Source organism: Bos indicus x Bos taurus, chromosome 14 (genome assembly GCF_003369695.1).
Source record: "Bos indicus x Bos taurus breed Angus x Brahman F1 hybrid chromosome 14, Bos_hybrid_MaternalHap_v2.0, whole genome shotgun sequence".
NCBI lineage: Eukaryota > Metazoa > Chordata > Mammalia > Artiodactyla > Bovidae > Bos > Bos indicus x Bos taurus.
This window is the reverse complement of record NC_040089.1, coordinates 82,031,078-82,049,304: the sequence shown is the minus strand read 5'-3', so window position 1 is coordinate 82,049,304 and position 18,227 is coordinate 82,031,078. Positions and strand designations below refer to the sequence as shown.

Below are 18,227 nucleotides of genomic sequence, written 5' to 3'. Positions count from 1 at the left end.
GAGCATTCTTTGGCATTGCCTTTCTTCGGGATTGGAATGAAAACTGACCTTTTCCAGTCCTGTGGCCACTGCTGAGTGTTCCAAATTTGCTGGCGTATTGAGTGCAGCACTTTCACAGCATCACCTTTCAGGATTTGAAATAGCTCAACTGGAATTCCATCACCTCCACTAGCTTTGTTCGTAGTGATGCTTTCTAAGGCCCACTTGACTTCACATTCCAGGATGTCTGGCTCTAGGTGAGTGATCACACCATCGTGATTATCTGGGTTGTGAAGACCTTTTTTGTACAGTTCTTCTGTGTACTCTTGCCGCCTCTTCTTAATATCTACTGCTTCTGTTAGGTCCATACCATTTCTGCCCTTTATCGAGCCCATCTTTGCATGAAATGTTCCCTTGGTATCTCTAATTTTCTTGAAGAGATCTCTAGTCTTTCCCATTCTGTTGTTTTCCTCTATTTCTTTGCATTGATCGCTGAGGAAGGCTTTCTTATCTCTTCTTGCTATTCTTTGGAATTCTGCATTCAGATGCTTATATCTTTCCTTTTCTCCTCTGCTTTTTGCTTCTCTTCTTTTCACAGCTATTTGTAAGGCCTCCCCAGATAGCTATTTTGGTTTTTTGCATTTCTTTTCCATGGGGATGGTCTTAATCCCTGTCTCCTGTGAGGACTATATATAAGATCTAGCTATATATATATATATATATATATATATATATACACACACACGAGGACTATATATAAGAGCTGGTTTTATATATATATAGACTATATATAAGACCTGGCTATATATATAATTATATATATATGAAGACTATATATAAGAGCTGGTTATATATATATAAATATATATAAGGAGGATCCATCTGGGGCTCCTTCTGCTCCTTCACACCCCGACTTGCACTTTCCCATTACCGTTCTTTCACTGAACTATTATTATGTGGCTGCACCACGGGGCAGGATCTCAGCTCCCAATCAGGGACTGAATCTGGGCCACAGCAGTGAAAGCCTGGAATCCTCACCAAGAGGCCACCAGGGAACTCCTTGGTATTATTTTAAAGTAAATTACAGACCACTTCATTTCATTGATAAACTTTTTTGACAAACATCTGAAATGAATCAAATAAGAACGTTTCTTCCCGTGTAGACTGAGAGAGTCAGGAAGCGGATCTTTACCCGCGTGTGCTTCTGTGATCGGGATTCCTTCGCGGGCCTTGATGTTTCTGATTCACGCACAGCTTTTGGACCTGAGCCGGCCTTGGCGGTGGCTCCGGGAGTTTCACTGCTCAGCGCAGAGCGACACGTCACAGGTAATGGCCGCTCTGCCCGCAGCTTTCTGGAAGGGACCGCGTGGTGATGGTGACCACTGCCACTTGTCTGAGAAAGAAGAGAATCTGAACTTCCAGATCTCACAAGTCTGTTGCGGGGGCAAGACCAGAACACAGATTAAGGGAGTCACCAATCACGTTCATTTTCTTTCCTCAACACTACAGCTATAATCATCAACATATAAACCCCGGGAGAGCAAACACAATTTCTTGTTACTACTGCCTTAAATAAGCAATCAACATCGCATTACACAGTTGCTCCTTTAGTTCTTCAAATGAGAAACGAGAACACAGAAAGCAGTGAATAATAATCTAGGATTTTAGCTCAGAGGAAAAGCAACAAGTGATACTACTGTCTCCCTTCCTGTCAATTTACAATTTCTCACATAAACCAGAGATGGCACTCCAGGCAGTACTGTTTATAGACAAGTTAATTTTGATAAAGAAACCCTAATAATCATGCTTGTTATAGCCATTCAACTACTTGTAGAAGATAAGCTGTTAAAACAAACAGAGATAAAACTAGAAAAGTGATTTTAGTTTCGATTTTTCTAAGATGTTTAAATTTCTATTTCCAAGAAAGGGTCTCAGACTCTTCAATTCTGCTAACCTATAGGACACAGTGTTACTCTCTTTTCCAGAACACATAGACATCAATCACAGTCAGAAATAAAAAAAATTACTAAAAAACATAGTATCCTAAATATTAATGGATTTGCTTTTTAGCTTTATCAGGTGAAAAAAGTATCATGAATTTGAAAAGTCCTTATAACAATAATTTAGTTATTCATATCAGGGAAACAGTGTTCTAATATATATATATATATATTGCTACACTGCATGACATGCACGCTAAGATGAGTGCAGAATTAAACCTGCGCTCCCTGCACAGGAAGCATGGAATCTTCACCACTGGACCACCAGGAAAGTCCTTAATACTTATGACTGTTTAATACAGTTTCACTTTAAGATATTTGATACTTTTTGAAAGGCTTACATATGATAAGAATTTAAGGTTTGTTTTAGGTGCCAAAGACCTAAATTTGACAAAAGTTCCAAAGATATATAAATTCAATAGAAATTAGGCTGTTTATTTCATGAGCTTCTAATTTTTGTTCAAGTATTTGGACATTTTATCTAGCTAGCAAATACAGTAGCTAGAATAATCTCATTTTTATGGTGTATTATGTAGGCTTTAAAGCTATATTTTGTATGAAACAAGTTATTTTAAAATGGTGCCAGTGGTTAGGACTCCGTGCTTTCACTGCCAAGGCGCGGATTCAGTCGTAAGCTGCAGTCCTGAAGCCCCTTGTTCAAGGGGCCAGTGCAGGCAGCACCAGTGCAGGCAGCAGACAGCGGGAGGAGGCAGAAAAACTGCATCTCTCAATATCCTCTTCAACAGAGCATCTCCTCTGCTTTATCTATGGAGAAGACCGCCAGTGTTCCATGGTTTAAAAACCTGACAATCCCTTGTGCCAATGGACTGTATATTAGTATTATAAAGCCAGAAAGAATGTGATTTTCCCCAAGTCATTTCTCTTTATAACTTATAAGCATAATCATCAACTGCTCACAAAAGAAACAAACTCCTGGTATGAAAGCGTCACCAATCTACGCTATGAAAGCGTATAAAGTCCACACAGAAAGCAACTTAAAAAATATGAACGATTAATATGAAAAAAAAATTACCCTAAGACTAAAACACTTTCCATCAAGATACTATTTTTGTGCACTTCATATATCACCTTTTGGGCGGATAAAGGCAGTTCACATCTTTTGATCTCCTTTTCACTCGGGAGACGTCGGTCCGGAGCTCCCTTTGCAGAGCTTCTCCGTCAGGGACACTCAGGGGCTCTGACAAAACCGCAGGAGATGGAAGCGGGCTGAGCACGGTGGGTCCCGGAGAACTCCCCCTGGCGCAGGTGCTCTGGGTCTCATAACGAATAAGACGGGATTGCAGCTCTGAAAATCCCCCATCTCTCTCTAACGCCTTCCGGTCATCCAAGCAGTACCTGAGCAAGAGAAAGATCTTTAACATCAAAAACTCTGCTGCAGCAATGGGCTATTTCCTGCCACCTGCAAAGAGCAAAACATTTACTTAAAAAGTTCTTACAAAACTTCCTAATAATTGTTGGGAGCGTGAGTGAATAACCAATTTCCCTCACAAGTTCAGTTTTTTCCAGCCTGCTACATGACACAGCAAAAGATTAAAAAAAAAAACAAAAAAAACAGTGAGGTACAATCTGATTCCTCTTTGACTGTTTCTGGGCAACAGATTAAGTTAATCCTCTGGTTTATTTTCAAAATAATACAGTTGCTGTTTTGATACCTTCTAAGTCTCTACCAACCTCTGATTCCTCAGCACGGCTGATATGTAATGATGTGAAATGCTGACTTCCGTTAGAAAGGGCAAGTTTGTTTTCAACGCAAAGATTAGGAGGGTATAAAGGCATTCTAAACTGGCTCAACAAACACAGCTCAGAACATTCTGACATTCCCCTTTGAAACTCACTTCCACCTTAGGCTGACGACAAATTCTTCTTCAAAGTCTGGCTGACTATGGATCTGGTTTCTAGCCAAATCTGATCTAAGATGTCAGGCAGCTGTCTGTTCAGTGAATGCTTCTGGACAAGAGTCCCCACAGTGTTAAGGACAACAAATAAGTTTATCAGGGAAGTCACCTATGAGACACATGGTGTTGGAAAACCCTTCACTTTCTCCCTCTGTGCGATGTATGGAGGAAACTCAAGCAGTGTCCCATGCACAATGAGAGGACTGCAGACAGCAGACTTTTTCTGCTATCTGTCCTCTTGTAGATTATCCGTCCTCTTGTAGATTATCCGTCCTCTTGTAGATTCTAACAAGCTCCTTAAATCAGAACTTTGGGGCTATAAGCCTTGAGTCCCATGTTTAAGGAGTGTATCATGACCCCAGTGTCTGATTGCCTGGGGGAGGCTTTAAGGGCTTTTCTTTCCCTTGTGACATGTATTCTGATTTCTAAGAGTAGAGAACCAGACTCCCTGGACTTAAATCTGCCTCTACCGTCATGTAAACATGGCCAAACTACTTAATTTTATCTACACTCTTGCTGCCTCCTCTGCAAGATGAGATTTACAGCAGTTACCTCAAAGAGCTATGGTGAAGATTCCTTGAATGGACAGACACAAGCACTCAGAATCAGTGCCTGGAACCCGCCAGCAGAGCAGTCAAGAGATACATGCTGCTGCCATCATCACCAACACAGTGGTTTTACACTCCACCACGGCAAATCTCACAGTGCGCTAACGATGAGAGCAAAGCCAGGACTCAGACCCCAGGTGGTGACCCCAGAGTCTGACCTGAACCGATTTAGTATGTAAGCTTTCAAGAAAGGGATAAGGATCACCTTACTCAGGGGTCAACTCACAGATGCACACTGGAATCACCTGACAAGTTTTCACAAGCTGCTAGTGCCCAGAGTTTCTGACTCAGCTGGTCTGGGGTTGGCGTTTAGGACTGTTTTTTTTAAAGCTACCTAGGTGATTCTATGGAGAAGGAAATGGCCACCCACTCCAGTACTCTTGCCTGGAGAATCCCATGGAGGGAGGAGCCTGGTAGGCTGCAGTCCATGGGGTCGCAAAGAGTCGGACACGACTGAGTGACTTCACTTTCACTTTTCACTTTCACACATTGGAGAAGGACATGACAACCCACTCCAGTGTTCTTGCCTGGAGAATCCCAGGGACGGGGGAGCCTGGTGGGCTGCCGTCTATGGGGTCGCACAGAGTCGGACACAACTGAAGCGACTTAGCAGCAGCAGCAGCTGGTGATTCTAAATTGTAGCTAGGACTGAAACAGCTCTGATATAACGCAACAATTTAACACGCGAAAAAACTAAGATTGTTAACTCGTGGCAGAAAAGTGACTAGAACCTAGATCTCTCAACTCTCTAACATTCTTTCTCCAGTCCGTTGTTTAACAAAACATATTTCATTAAAAACCAGCAGCAACCCTAAGGATTACTGATGAGTCCTATTTCTATCCTGGGCAACTGACAGAATCTAGAATACAACTAAGAACCATGAATGCTAAGGACAAGCTGTAGGCAAGAGGAAATGTAATCCCTGATTAGCCTACAGGAAATTTTTGAGAGGAAAAAAATGTATAGTTTGACTCCAATACAATTTTTCCTACTCTAAGATTTCGATTCTAAGACGCAGATTTTTCCTTCCAGTTCTACCATCTCTCGATCTCAGCTGCTCACAGCATCATGCCTTTAACTGAATGACGGGCACCGCCGTGTTGACTCTAATTGCCATCTGAAATGTCTTCACCATGATGTTCCTATCGTTTGGCACTGAAACAAGACATGACTTTGTCAGTCAGAAAGGGCCAGGGACAGAGCAGCAGGCGCAGGGTGACCCTGGACAGCAGGGGAGCCAATACCCACTCCTGGATGAAGGAGCGCACGCCCGTATTTTCTCACAAAACAACAGCCAAGTGCTTTCTGTATCCAGAGAAAGAAAAATACCTAACAGAAGATTAAGCTGCCACTGTACTAACCTATCAATACAAGACAGACAAGACACTGCCGAGCACACACCAAGCAATGCCAGTGAACACTGGAAAAACTCCCAAACACACTGGAACAGATGAAAGAAAGTTCAACGCAACAAGAGACCAGTGTGGCCACCTGACGGTCACAGTTTGACAGTGGAATTTCAGTTTGTTCAAGAAGACGCTGCATCTTACAATCAACGGGCTCTTACACTCCAGGATAAGAGAAACAAGTGAAAAACGAGCCAACAGTAGACAGATTTCATTTTGCCTTTGGAAAACACTGATTTGCACTTAAACAGTTTATAAATTTCTTCCAAATATACCTTAAGCCTGAGTACAGCAAGAGCTCAAGGACTCCCAAGGGTCACAGCAACGTAAGAGGAGGAGAGCACTCTCTGCAGTTTCTTATTTACTTTAAGGCTTCACTTGAGCGCTGTTTAGAGGAGTCGGCCTACACAGTTTACACCAGAACTTGGAAAAGCGTGTTTCCGGATTCACTGTGCTTACCCGCACATTCACTGCTTTGATCTCAAAGGCTCAGGCTTAAGGAAACGGAGTCACGTCTAGTTACGTTCTTTTGCTTAAGGGGGTTTCATTTTATAAACTCCTCAAATTCGTATTTCAACTGTTCTTTTCTTTCCCACAGACAAAAGCTCGGTGTTGTTCCATGTATATGTGTTGCTCCTGGTTACTGTTTAGTAGTACTGCGTTACATACACATATCAGTTTATTTATTGATCTATTCTATTGATGAAATAAGGCTATTTCCAGTTTGGATTATTATGAATACAACTGCTCTGTGGGTTCTTTTACAAGTGTTTCTGTGGTGTTACATTTTCATTTCTCTTAGGAAAATGACTATTAGAAATGCTGAGCCATGGGGTTTAAGCTATGTTCAGTTTCATAAGAATCTGCCAGATCCTTTTCTGAACTAAATATGCCATTTTATACTTCCACTAATAATATCGGAGAGTTCTGATTGTTCTATACACTTGTCAATACTGATCAGTTTTAATTTTAGCTATTCTGGTGACTACATGGGAATTTTATTTATGGATGCACTATAATTTACTGAACCAAGCTCCTACAGTTAGACCTTATTTCCAATGTTTATTTGAAATAACACTATGAAAAGTACCCTTGCAAAATTACTTTCAGTGTATACACTAATTTTATCATTGAGCAAAGGTTATCAATCTGATACTATACAAAATTGCATGGCTTTTGGTAAATTACTGATCACTCTCTCTAAGTAAATAATATTTATTTCACTTACATGCAGAGTACATCATGAGAAATGCTGGGCTGGAGGAAGCACAAGCTGGAATCAAGATTGCCGGGAGAAATATCAACAACCTCAGATATCTAGATGACACCACCTGCCGAGAGTTTCCAGGGGGACTCCTGATGCTCGATCCCGCCTTTGCGTATGCCGAGCCTCCTTCCTCATGACCTTTGCCACAGGTGGAGCTCCTCACACCGGCTCCCGGCAACCACCCTTATGGCAGAAAGTGAAGAAGAACTAAAGAGCCTCTTGGTGAAAGTGGAGAGTGAAAAAGTTGGCTTAAAGCTCAACATTCAGAAAACGAAGATCATGGCATCTGGTCCCATCACTTCATGGCAAATAGATGGGGAATCAGTGGAAACAGTGGCTGACTTTACTTTTCAGGGCTCCAAAATCACTGCAGATGTTGATTGCAGCCATGAAATTAAAAGACGCTTACTCCTTGGAAGGAAAGTTATGACCAACCTAGATAGCATATTCAAAAGCAGAGACATCACTTTGCCAACAAAGGTCAGTCTACTCAAGGCATTGGTTTTTCCAGTGGTCATGTATGGATGTGAGAGTTGGACTATAAAGAAAGCTGAGCGCAGAAGAATTGATGCTTTTGAACTGTGGTGTTGGAGAAGACTCTTGAGAGTCCCTTGGACTGCAAGGAGACCCAACCGGTCAATCCTAAAGGAGATCAGTCTTGGGTGTTCATTGGAAAGACTGATGTTGAAGCTGAAGCTCCAATACTTTGGCCACCTGATGCGAAGAGCTGACTCATTTGAAAAGACCCTGATGCTGGGAAAGACTGAAGGCAGGAGGAGAAGGGGACGACAGAGGATGAGATGGTTGGATGGCATCACCGACTCAATGGACATGGGTCTGGGTGGACTCCAGGAGTTGGTGATGGACAGGGAGGCCTGGCGTGCTGCGGTTCATGGGGCTGCAAAGAATAGGACACGACTGAGCGACTGAACTGAACTGATCACTCTCCCATACAGGTAGCAACAATTTAGACTCCGAGCTGGTGGCTCATGCCCTGTACTATCAGTGTGGTCTTACGGGTGGAGAGGACTCTCGCTGCTGTTTCAGTTTACATTCGTAACGTAACTTTAAACGGCTGACTGGTAAAGAAAACACCTTCCACTGTGTACTGGTCCTATGCGTCTCCTGTCTCGTGCACGAATGGCCTTAAGATGCTGCCAGCTCCCACATTCTCCTTATTCACACGGTGTTGACAGTATTTCAGTCCTTTCACATGTCTTCCTTGAAATACTTCACCTCAGTTTATCAACAGACAATGAGATTTCTTTCACTGGCACAAACCAAGGATATGATTTCATGCTTTAAAAATAAAGGTTTCCTCTACTGCCACAGTAATAAGGAAAAATCTCCCTCTCACGTCAACAATGATCTTCATGATTTGGTCTCAATATAGTACAGTATACGTCTTTAGTCTTATTCAGAAACAAAAATGTTATTTCCTCTTTCTAGAATCTGTACCACTGCACTTCATTCCTCGCATTAGTTCAGTTGCTCAGTCGTGTCTGACTCTTTGCGACCCCATGGACTGCAGCACGCCTGGCCTCCCTGTCCATCACCAACTCCCAGAGCTTACTCAAACTCATGTCCATTGAGTTGGTGATGCCATCCAACCATCTCATCCTCTGTCGTCCCCTTCTCTTCCTGCTCTCAATCTTACCCAGCATCAGCGTCTTTTCAAATGAGTCAGTTCTGCACATCAGGTGGCCAAAGCAATGGAATTTTAGCTTCAGCATCAGTCCTTCCAATGAATATTTAGGACTGATCTCCTTTAGGATGGACTGGTTGGATCTCCTTGTAGTCCAAGGGACACTCAGGAGTCTTCTCCAACACCACAGTTCAAAAGCATCAATTTTTCAGCTCTCAGCTTTCTTTATGGTCCAACTCTCACATCCACACATGACTACTGGAAAAACCATAGCTTTGAATAGACAGACCTTTTTTGGCAACTCAATGTCTCTGCTTTTTAATATGCTGTCTAGGTTGGTCATAGCTTTTCTTCCAAACAGCAAGTGTCTTTTAATTGCATGGCTGCAGTCACCATCTGCAGTGATTCTGGAGCACAAAAAATTAAAGTTTGTCACTGTTTCCATTGTTTCCCCATCTATTTGCCACAAAGTGATGGGACCAGATGCCATGATCTTAGTTTTTTGAATGTGGATTTTTAAGCCAACTTTTTCACTCTCCTCTTTCACTTTCATCAAGAGGCTCTTCAGTTCTTTTTCACTTTCTGCCATAAGGGTGGTGTCATCGGCATATCTGAGGTTATTATTTCTCCTGCAATCTTGATTCCAGCTTGTGCTTCTTCCAGCCCGGCATTTCTCATGATGTACTCTGCATGTAAGTTAAATAAGCAGGGTGACAATATACAGCCTTGACATACTCCTTTTCCTATTTGGAACCAGTCTGTTGTTCCATGTCCAGTTCTAACTGTTGCTTCCTGACCTGCATACAGATTTCTCAGGAGGCAGGTCAGGTGGTCTGATATTCCCATCTCTTCAAGAATTTTCCAGTTTGTTGTGATCCACACAGTCAAAGGCTTTAGCATACTCAATAAAGCAGAAATAGATGGTTTTTTTGGAACTCTCTTGCTTTGGCAATTTGATCTCTGGTTCCTCTGCCTATGGGTTGGAGAATTTTGAGCATTACTTTGCTAGCGTGTTAGATGAGTGCAATTGTGTGGTAGTTTGAGCATTCTTTGGCATTGCCTTTCTTTGGGATTGGAATGAAAACTGACCTTTTGTACTCCTGTGGCCACTGCTGAGGTTTCAAAATTTGCTGATATATCGAGTGCACCACTTTCACAGCATCACCTTTCAGGATTTGAAATAAATCAATTGGAATTTCATCACCTCCACTAGCTTTGTTCATAGTGAGGGTTCCTAAGGCTCACTTGTCTTCTCATTCCAGGATGTCTGACTCCAGGTGAGTGATCACACCATCGTGGTTATCTGAGTCATGAAATCTATTTTGTATAGTTCTTCTGGGTATTGTTGCCACCTCTTCTTAATATCTTGTGCTTCTGTTAGGTCCATACCATTTCCATCCTTTATTGTGCCCATTGTTTGCATGAAATGTTCCCTTGGTATCTCTAATTTTCTTGAAAAGATCTCTAGTCTTTCCCATTCTGTTGTTTTCCTCTATTTCTTTGAGGAAGGCTTTCTTATCTCTCCTTGCTATTTTTTGGAACTCTGCATTCAAATGGGTATATCTTTCCTTTTGTCCTTTGCCTTTCTCTTCTTTTCTCAGCTATTTGTAAGGCCTCCTCTACAATGTCACAAACCTCTGTCCCTAGTTGTTCAGGCACTCTATCAGATCAAACCCTTGAATCTATTTGTCACTTCCACTGTATAATCCTAAGGGATTTGATTGAGGTCATACCTGAATGGTCTGTGTTTTTCCCTACTTTCTTCAATTTAAATCTGAATTTTGCAATACGGAGTTCATGATCTGAGCCATAGTCAGCTCCTGGTCTTGTTTTTGCTGACTGTATAGAGCTTCTCCATTTTTGGCTGCAAAGAATATAATCAATCTGATTTCGGTGTTGACCATCTGGTGATGTCCATGTGTAGAGTCTTCTCTTGTGTTGTTGGAAGAGGGTGTTTGCTATGACCAGTGCATTCTCTTGGCAAATCTCTATTAGCCTTTGCCCTTCTTCATTCTGTACTTCAAGGCCAAATTTGCCTGTTACTCCAGGTGTTTCTTGACTTCCTACTTTTGCATTCCAGTCCCCTATAATGAAAAGGACATCTTTTTGGGGTGTTAGATCCAGATGGTCTGGTAGGTCTTCGTAGAACCGTTCAACTTCAGATTCTTCAGCATTACTGGTTGGGGCAAAGACTTGGATTACTGTGATACTGAATGGTTTGCCTTGGAAATGAACAGAGATCTTCTGTCATTTTTGAGATTGTACCCAAGTACTGCATTTCAGACTCTCTTGTTGACTATGAGGGCTACTCCATTTCTTCTAAGGGATTCTTGGCCACAGTAGTAGATATAATGGTCATCTGAATTAATTTCACTCATTCCAGTCCATTTTAGTTCACTGATTCCTAAAATGTCAATGTTTAGTCTTGCCATCTCCTGTTTGACCACTTCCAATTTGCCTTGAATCATGGACCAAACAATCCAGGTTCCTATGCAATACTGTTCTTTACAGCATTGGACCTTGCTTCTATCACCAGGCACATCCACAACTGCATGTTGTTTCTGCTTTGGCTCAGCCTCTTCATGCTCTGGAGTTATTTCTCCACCGATCTCCAGTAGCACCTCCAACAGGCCACCCACTGACCTGGGGAGTTCATCTTTCAGTGTCATTATCTTTTTGTTTTTTTCATACTATTTATGGGGTTCTCAAGGCAAGAATACTGAAATGGTTTGCCATTCCCTTCTCCAGTGGACCACATTCTGTCAGACCTCTCCACCATGACCCGTCCTTCTTAGGTAGCCCCACATGGGATGGTTCATAGTTTCACTGAGTTAGACAAGGCTGTGGTCAATGTGATCAGTTTGGTTAGTTTCCTGTGATTGTGGTTTTCATTCCTCCCATAGACACTGCCTTTTCGGTCAGATAAATTCCTCTTCATTCCTTCAAACTTAGTTCAGATGTCCTCCCTGGAATTCTCAATTTGTGGTGTTTACTTGTTTCACACACTGGGAAGTGTTATATACTGGTATTTTTAACACCGTTTACATTCTGAAACTCCAGTACTTTGGCCACCTCACGTGAAGAGTTGACTCACTGGAAAAGACTCTGATGTTGGGAGGGACTGGAGGCAGGAGGAGAAGGGGACAGAGGATGAGATGGCTGGATGGCATCACCGACTCGAAGGACATGATTTTGGGTGAACTCCGGGAGTTGGTGATGGACAGGGAGGCCTGGCGTGCTGCGATTCATGGGGTCACAAAGAGTCGGACACGACTGAGCGCCTGAACTGAACTGAATTGAACTGACATCCTACTAAAGTCATGTCTTTCTTTCTCCCCTACTAGAGTACATGTTTCTTAAGGGCCAAAATACTTGTCTTACAGTCTTTTGTATCTTTAGCCCTATCAGTGAATCACTATCAGTAAAGAAGGTTTAAAGTTATGTCACATAAAGATTAAGTTTACAAGACAACCAAAGTAGTATATCTCTTTTGCTCACTGATAAAGGTGCTTCTCGGAGAAGGCAAGAGATCAAGGTAAAATCAAGTCCTTTTCTATTTTCATTTATGGAAAATCAATATAAAATAATGCTTTGCTTTAGGAATGTGAAATAGTTTGCAAAATGAATCACTAGGGTCTTGCAAATTTAACCTAAAATATATTATTTCCATCATTTCCTTTCTTATCCCGGTGAATGGTAGATGCACACATGGCCTCAGGAACTGCTGATGCTTCTAATTCTAAGTAAGAGAACCCTTTGAAATTTTATTCAAACAGGTCAATTAAAATTCCGTAAAAATGTACACACAATTAACATATTGCAAATGAGAATACATTTCATCTAACAGTTTCTGGGCAGTTACAATGACCAGAGAATATCAATGTGCCCAGTAGTGTAAATATACATTTACATACAATATACAAAGTAGGGGCCAAAATAATTCTGACTAAAATACCCAATAACTAACAATAGGACATTTAAATGTAAAACTGATTAATCAACAGATATCTTTCTTTTACCAACAGAAGACGAATTATTTGAGTATGTAATACTTGTTTTTTGAGGGTTTTTTGACATACTTTCTCTTTGGTTCTCTCTCAACTTCTATCAGTTTGTTAGTCATTCTTCACAGTCACAGAAGATAAGCCACATTAAGAACACACAGAAGAATAAAATGAAAATTAAAAACTCACTCAATTCCATGATAATGACATACTGAAGCTTTTTCAAAAGGTAAACCGCGAAGTTTCTGAGGACTAAGTTCTGGTGTCAGGACAAAAGTCTTCTCCCTGAAACAAAAAGCTTTCCATTTGCATATATTTGGTGAGAAAGTTCAAGAAACTGTCTAAAGAAGGAAGTCTGACTTCCTTCTCTATAACTAGATATTATATGGGATTAAAACTGAATTATATCAGGAAGCCAAAGAAGAAAATGAAGTAAGGTTAAGCCTAGGGGTTTCGTCACTTACATTTTCTCTGTCCCAAGCTTCTAAATATGATAATATTACTTATTTTACAAAACTATTCTGAGAAATGGTTAAATGAAGAATAGAACATGATCTGTAGGGGAAATTCAAGAAGCAGCATTATTCCTGAAGCATATGTTATTCTTGGTGTAGTAAACTGCTTATGCATTTATTAACAGTTAAATTCTTTTCTTGCAGTGGAATAATTAAAGTCAAACTCAAATCTTCAGTAACAAAAGAGGTATTTAGTTCCTACTATACCACATGGGGAATCCAGATTTTTCTATGCATGGGAACAGTCATTTTGACGCCTATTTTAAGAATCAGTGACCTTTTAAACATCAGTGGATATAAAGACTAACTGCTGATCTCAGCTCTTCTTCTAACGCTGGTTCCAATCAGCAGGTGTGTCGGAACCAGTCCCGTGGTGAACTTAAACAAACACTCATGCTCAGCCCCTCCACGTCGGCACCTACAGTCAGGTTAAGCTTTCTGAGTTATTCTAAGAAGAGCCCTCCTTCTCTGCCTGGGTTGGGAGGCACTGTTCTGATGAACTGCATCATGATTCCTGGAGCTCAGAACAGGTTAGAGGTAGGAATGGGAGAATTATTCAAGTTTCTTTACACTGGTAATAGGCAGAAGGAGACACCAGGGGCTTGACTTCAGAAGACTTACAAATGGTAAACAGAAAAACAAGTAGGTAGTGGAGTATCAAGAATAATTCACTATCACACTCCCCCCCCTTGGCTTTAGTAATGAAAACTGCCCATATGACACTGAATATTATCTACAGAGTTTAAGATAAGCATTTGAAATTATTACATTAAAATGTAAGACATATGCAAGTTAATGAATCCTGAAAACCAGGATTTATATTCTAATGCATTCATTTAAAGTGCTTCACATAAAGTAACACTAATAAATGGCAATGATCCCAGTATTTTATGACTAGCTATTCAAGGGAATAATTCTGTAATATAAAACTATTTAGGTGCCTAGCATTTCACTTCCTTCTTTTACCACGTTGTCTTCCATTTATTTTAATCTCTCCCAGCAACTTTATCTATTTGTGTTTAATTTTACTCACACCTTGTTCTTTCTGAAGGAAATGCTTTATAAGTATGGATTTTGTCAATGTTTAATACTTCGTTTATATGCACAGGTGTCGTTCCTGTACTTTGCTTAATATTGCTTTTCAGGTGGTTCCTCAGTAGACAGTTAATAAAAGCCCACAGGTCCTTGAGTCATTACCATGAAAGCTCATCCTTCAACTTTAACACAAGATATAGTTGATAATGACACAGTTCTTTACTAACATCAAGGAATTATATAAAACTTCCCTAGATAAATCACTGGTAAGCTACAGGGAGAATTAATAGTATCCCTCCTTGACACTGCAGCTACGAAGACATTCTGGTCAAAAAGAGTACAACCTACATAATTCAGTTTTGGCAAACCCATCTGACTCTGCCAGTTCACGCTTAATAATTTGGAAGGACAGGAATCCAATAACTAAATAGATGAAAATGTATATATAATTCTTCCCTTTCTTGATTCCCACAGAAAGGATTATCAATCTCTCAAAGCTATAAGAAAATTACTCTAAAATTATACTGTTTTTGTCATTAAAATCATTAAGTCATTAAAACTCAGAACTATTAAGACCATCATATCTCCTAAGTTGCTCCCCATCTCTCTCTCTCTTTAGTGACCACGCACATGATAAATTCTTTCCAAAATCAACCCTTAAATTCGGGCTTCCCTGGTGGCTCAGACGGTAAAGCATCTTCCTGTAATGTGGGAGACCCGGGTTTGATTCCTGGGTCAGGAAGACCCCCTGGAGAAGGAAATGGCAATCCACTCCAGCACTCTTGCCTGGAAAATCCCATGGATGGAGGAGCCTGATAGGCTACAGTCCATGGGGTCGCAAAGAGTCCTACTTGCCAAAACAAGCTTTGTAAAAGTAATCAAAATGTTCTATAATTTTTAAAGTCCTTTGGAAGATTCTCAGAAAAATGGATTAACAAGAAGAAACTGGGGCAGTGAACAAGGTATTCAAATCTCACAAGTATTTCATGTCACGATTTTGCAATACCCAGTTATGATCAACCTAGATAGCATATTCAAAAGCAGAGACATTATTTTGCCAACAAAGGTCCATCTAGTCAAGGCTATGGTTTTTCCAATAGTCATGTATGGATGTGAGAGTTGGACTGTGAAGAAAGCTGAGCGCCGAAGAATTGATGGTTTTGAACTGTGGTGTTGGAGAAGACTCTTGAGAGTCCCTTGGACTGCAAGGAGATCCAACCAGTCCATTCTGAAGGAGATCAGCCCTGGGTGTTCTTTGGAAGGACTGATGCTAAAGCTGAAACTCCAGTTCTTTGGCCACCTCATGCGAAGAGTTGACTCACTGGAAAAGACCCTGATACTGGGAGGGATTGGGGGCATGAGGAGAAGGGGACGACAGAGGATGAGATGGCTGGATGGCATCACCGACTCGATGGACGTGAGTTTGAGTGAACTCCAGGAGTTGGTGATGGACCGGGAAGCCTGGCGTGCTGCAATTCATGGGGTTGCAAAGAGTTGGACACGACTGAGTGACTGAACTGAACTGATTTTATTAATTAGCAACTTAGTGGAAGCTGTCTTGGAAGTCAAATTAGTTGTAAATTATTCAAGTTGACAGTGAGTTTTACTTGGTATAGTTTCAAAATCATTTTTATTATACTTTCCCATTCTTCTCAGTTGAAAGGCTATCCTTTTTGCTACTATTAGGCATAACTGACAATGTTATGATTTAGTAGTAAAGTCAAAACTAGAAAGTGATAGAAAAGAGAATTAAAAAAATTTTTTGCAAGTCAAATTATAATTTTTTTGAAAAAGTATTGCTATCTGTCTACGAAATAGAAGCTCACTTCTATAAGAAATATGTTAAGGTGGTTTTTATTATTCCTGTTTCCTTTATACTCAACACTACAAAGAGTAGAACATTAGGCTGACGTGTGAGAATTAAGGCCAACTGATAAACACTCAAACTTGTAGATTTTGTCCAAGTGGCACAGAACATCTAAGTGGATGTTAGATCTAAACACATAACTGAAGAAATAAGAGGCAATGTGCTTTTAAAATGATTCCTTAAAAAATTAATTGGAAGTTCTAAGTTTATAACTTACCCTTTTTGAATCTGTAAAGGCTGAAGATCTCCAATTGGTAATCCATCTGAGGTAAAGAATTTAAGCAATTCTTTAGCATCCAATAATGTGACTGAATCCCGTGGACCCTCTTTGTGGCCCAGCAATTGTTCAGATGAACGAGGTAATGAACCAGTTCTGAGAAGAAAAAAAAATTATGTAGATTTATTAAAAGCAGATTAGAATTCTCCATGGTCAGGAAAAGCTGCTATGAACAGAAACCAGAAAAATACACACACACACAAAACTGAAGATCTACACATTTAAGAAAGAAAAAAAGTAAAATCTTTGTAAATCATTTAGAATCAAAGCATATTTTCAAAAATCTGTATGTAGGCTACAGGAAAACTTGCAGTTATCATGTCAAAACAATGTTACTACTTAACTAAAATAAACATAATTATATTCTTTATATTTGGCATGATTGATTACATTCATGCTATCATTATCATACTATCACTATCATTATTAGTGTGAAGTCATCAAATCTATAAAATTTAAATCTAAACTCTCTTGTATGTTCCAAAGCCCCATAATATTGTAAATTCTGCAGGCAGAAACCGAATGTTCCAATGTTCTATAAACTTCAAAGATTACGTAAAGCACAACCATGAAATGAGATGGTAATCAGATATTTCTCAAAGATCTCTTCTAGCCATGATTATGACATTATGAATAAATACTAACTGTTATTATACCTGAAATATATGCAGGACTTCACACTTTTCAAACTGCATACAATATATTCTCTCTCTTTTTTTTTTAACTTTTATTTATTTGGCTGCATCAGGTCTAGCTGCTTCGCACAGGATCTTCTGTTGCTGTGCACAGGCTCTCCTTGTGGCCCATGGGCTTTGGAGTGAGAGGGCTCAGTTGTTGCTTCCTCTGCAGCATGTGGGATCTTAGTTCCCCATCCAGGGCTCGAATCTGTGTCCCCTGCATTGCAAGGTGGACTCCCAACCACTGGACCACCAGGGAAGTCCCTACAATATATTCTTAATCCTCACAAATTCCCTTGAAAAAGATAGGACAGGTCTTATCTCAAAATGAAATTAACACCTGAAAATAAGAACTTTGTAAAGTTCGTATCATACCAAGCCTAAAAAACGATAACTATTCTTACCACACAATAGTGCCTTACAGACCCATGGTGCCAAGATTTTTTAAATGACAGAATCAGAACTAGCCTGACTCTGAATTAGGTACCAATTCTACTCTATCACTCTATGAACCCAAAAAGCTCAGTTTTTAAAAACTGGAAAGAAGAAAACAGTAGCAGAGAATGCTACAGGTTTTCTCAAGCATTGAGTTACAAATCATACTATTACTCTGTCACAAAAGCAAAAATAAAATCTTTCAATACCTGCACAGAACATTAATTTCCTGACTTTGTATTAATTCAACTATTTCCTGATTAATCACTCAAGCATTTTTATTGATAATTATACAATTAAAATGCTGACATTATGGCCTTAAGACATATTTCTATACAACAGTGTCTCTTTCTTCTACTCATTCCCTTTATTTTTAAATTGAAAATATATATCTCATAAAAACAGTCAAACAAGAAAACACTCAAAACGCTATATCCCAGGAGGGTAAGAACTACATGATGAGGTCAATTTAATTTCTATATAGCCATTCTCTAACAGTGACTAACAAAATCTTAATCAATATTATTCTCAATCATTTGACAGTCCAGTTGTGATGGGGAAATGCATACTTTGCATTTACATAGAACCCAGGACA

At 40.1% G+C, this 18,227-nt stretch overlaps 1 protein-coding gene across 4 annotated transcripts in view; it reads right to left on the bottom strand.

The window, feature by feature from the left end:
* The window catches only part of MTBP (MDM2 binding protein), a 77,877-nt gene that overhangs the window by 8,622 nt on the left and 51,028 nt on the right, over positions 1 to 18,227 (bottom strand). For all 4 annotated transcript variants that reach the window (XM_027561701.1, XM_027561702.1, XM_027561703.1 and 1 more), the window contains 4 exons: positions 16,461 to 16,616; positions 13,016 to 13,111; positions 3,069 to 3,335; positions 1,172 to 1,412 (listed from right to left, as the gene is read on the bottom strand). In XM_027561701.1, coding sequence (XP_027417502.1) covers positions 1,172 to 1,412; positions 3,069 to 3,335; positions 13,016 to 13,111; positions 16,461 to 16,616 — 760 coding nt within the window. The remainder of the gene's footprint in view (positions 1 to 1,171; positions 1,413 to 3,068; positions 3,336 to 13,015; positions 13,112 to 16,460; positions 16,617 to 18,227) is intronic.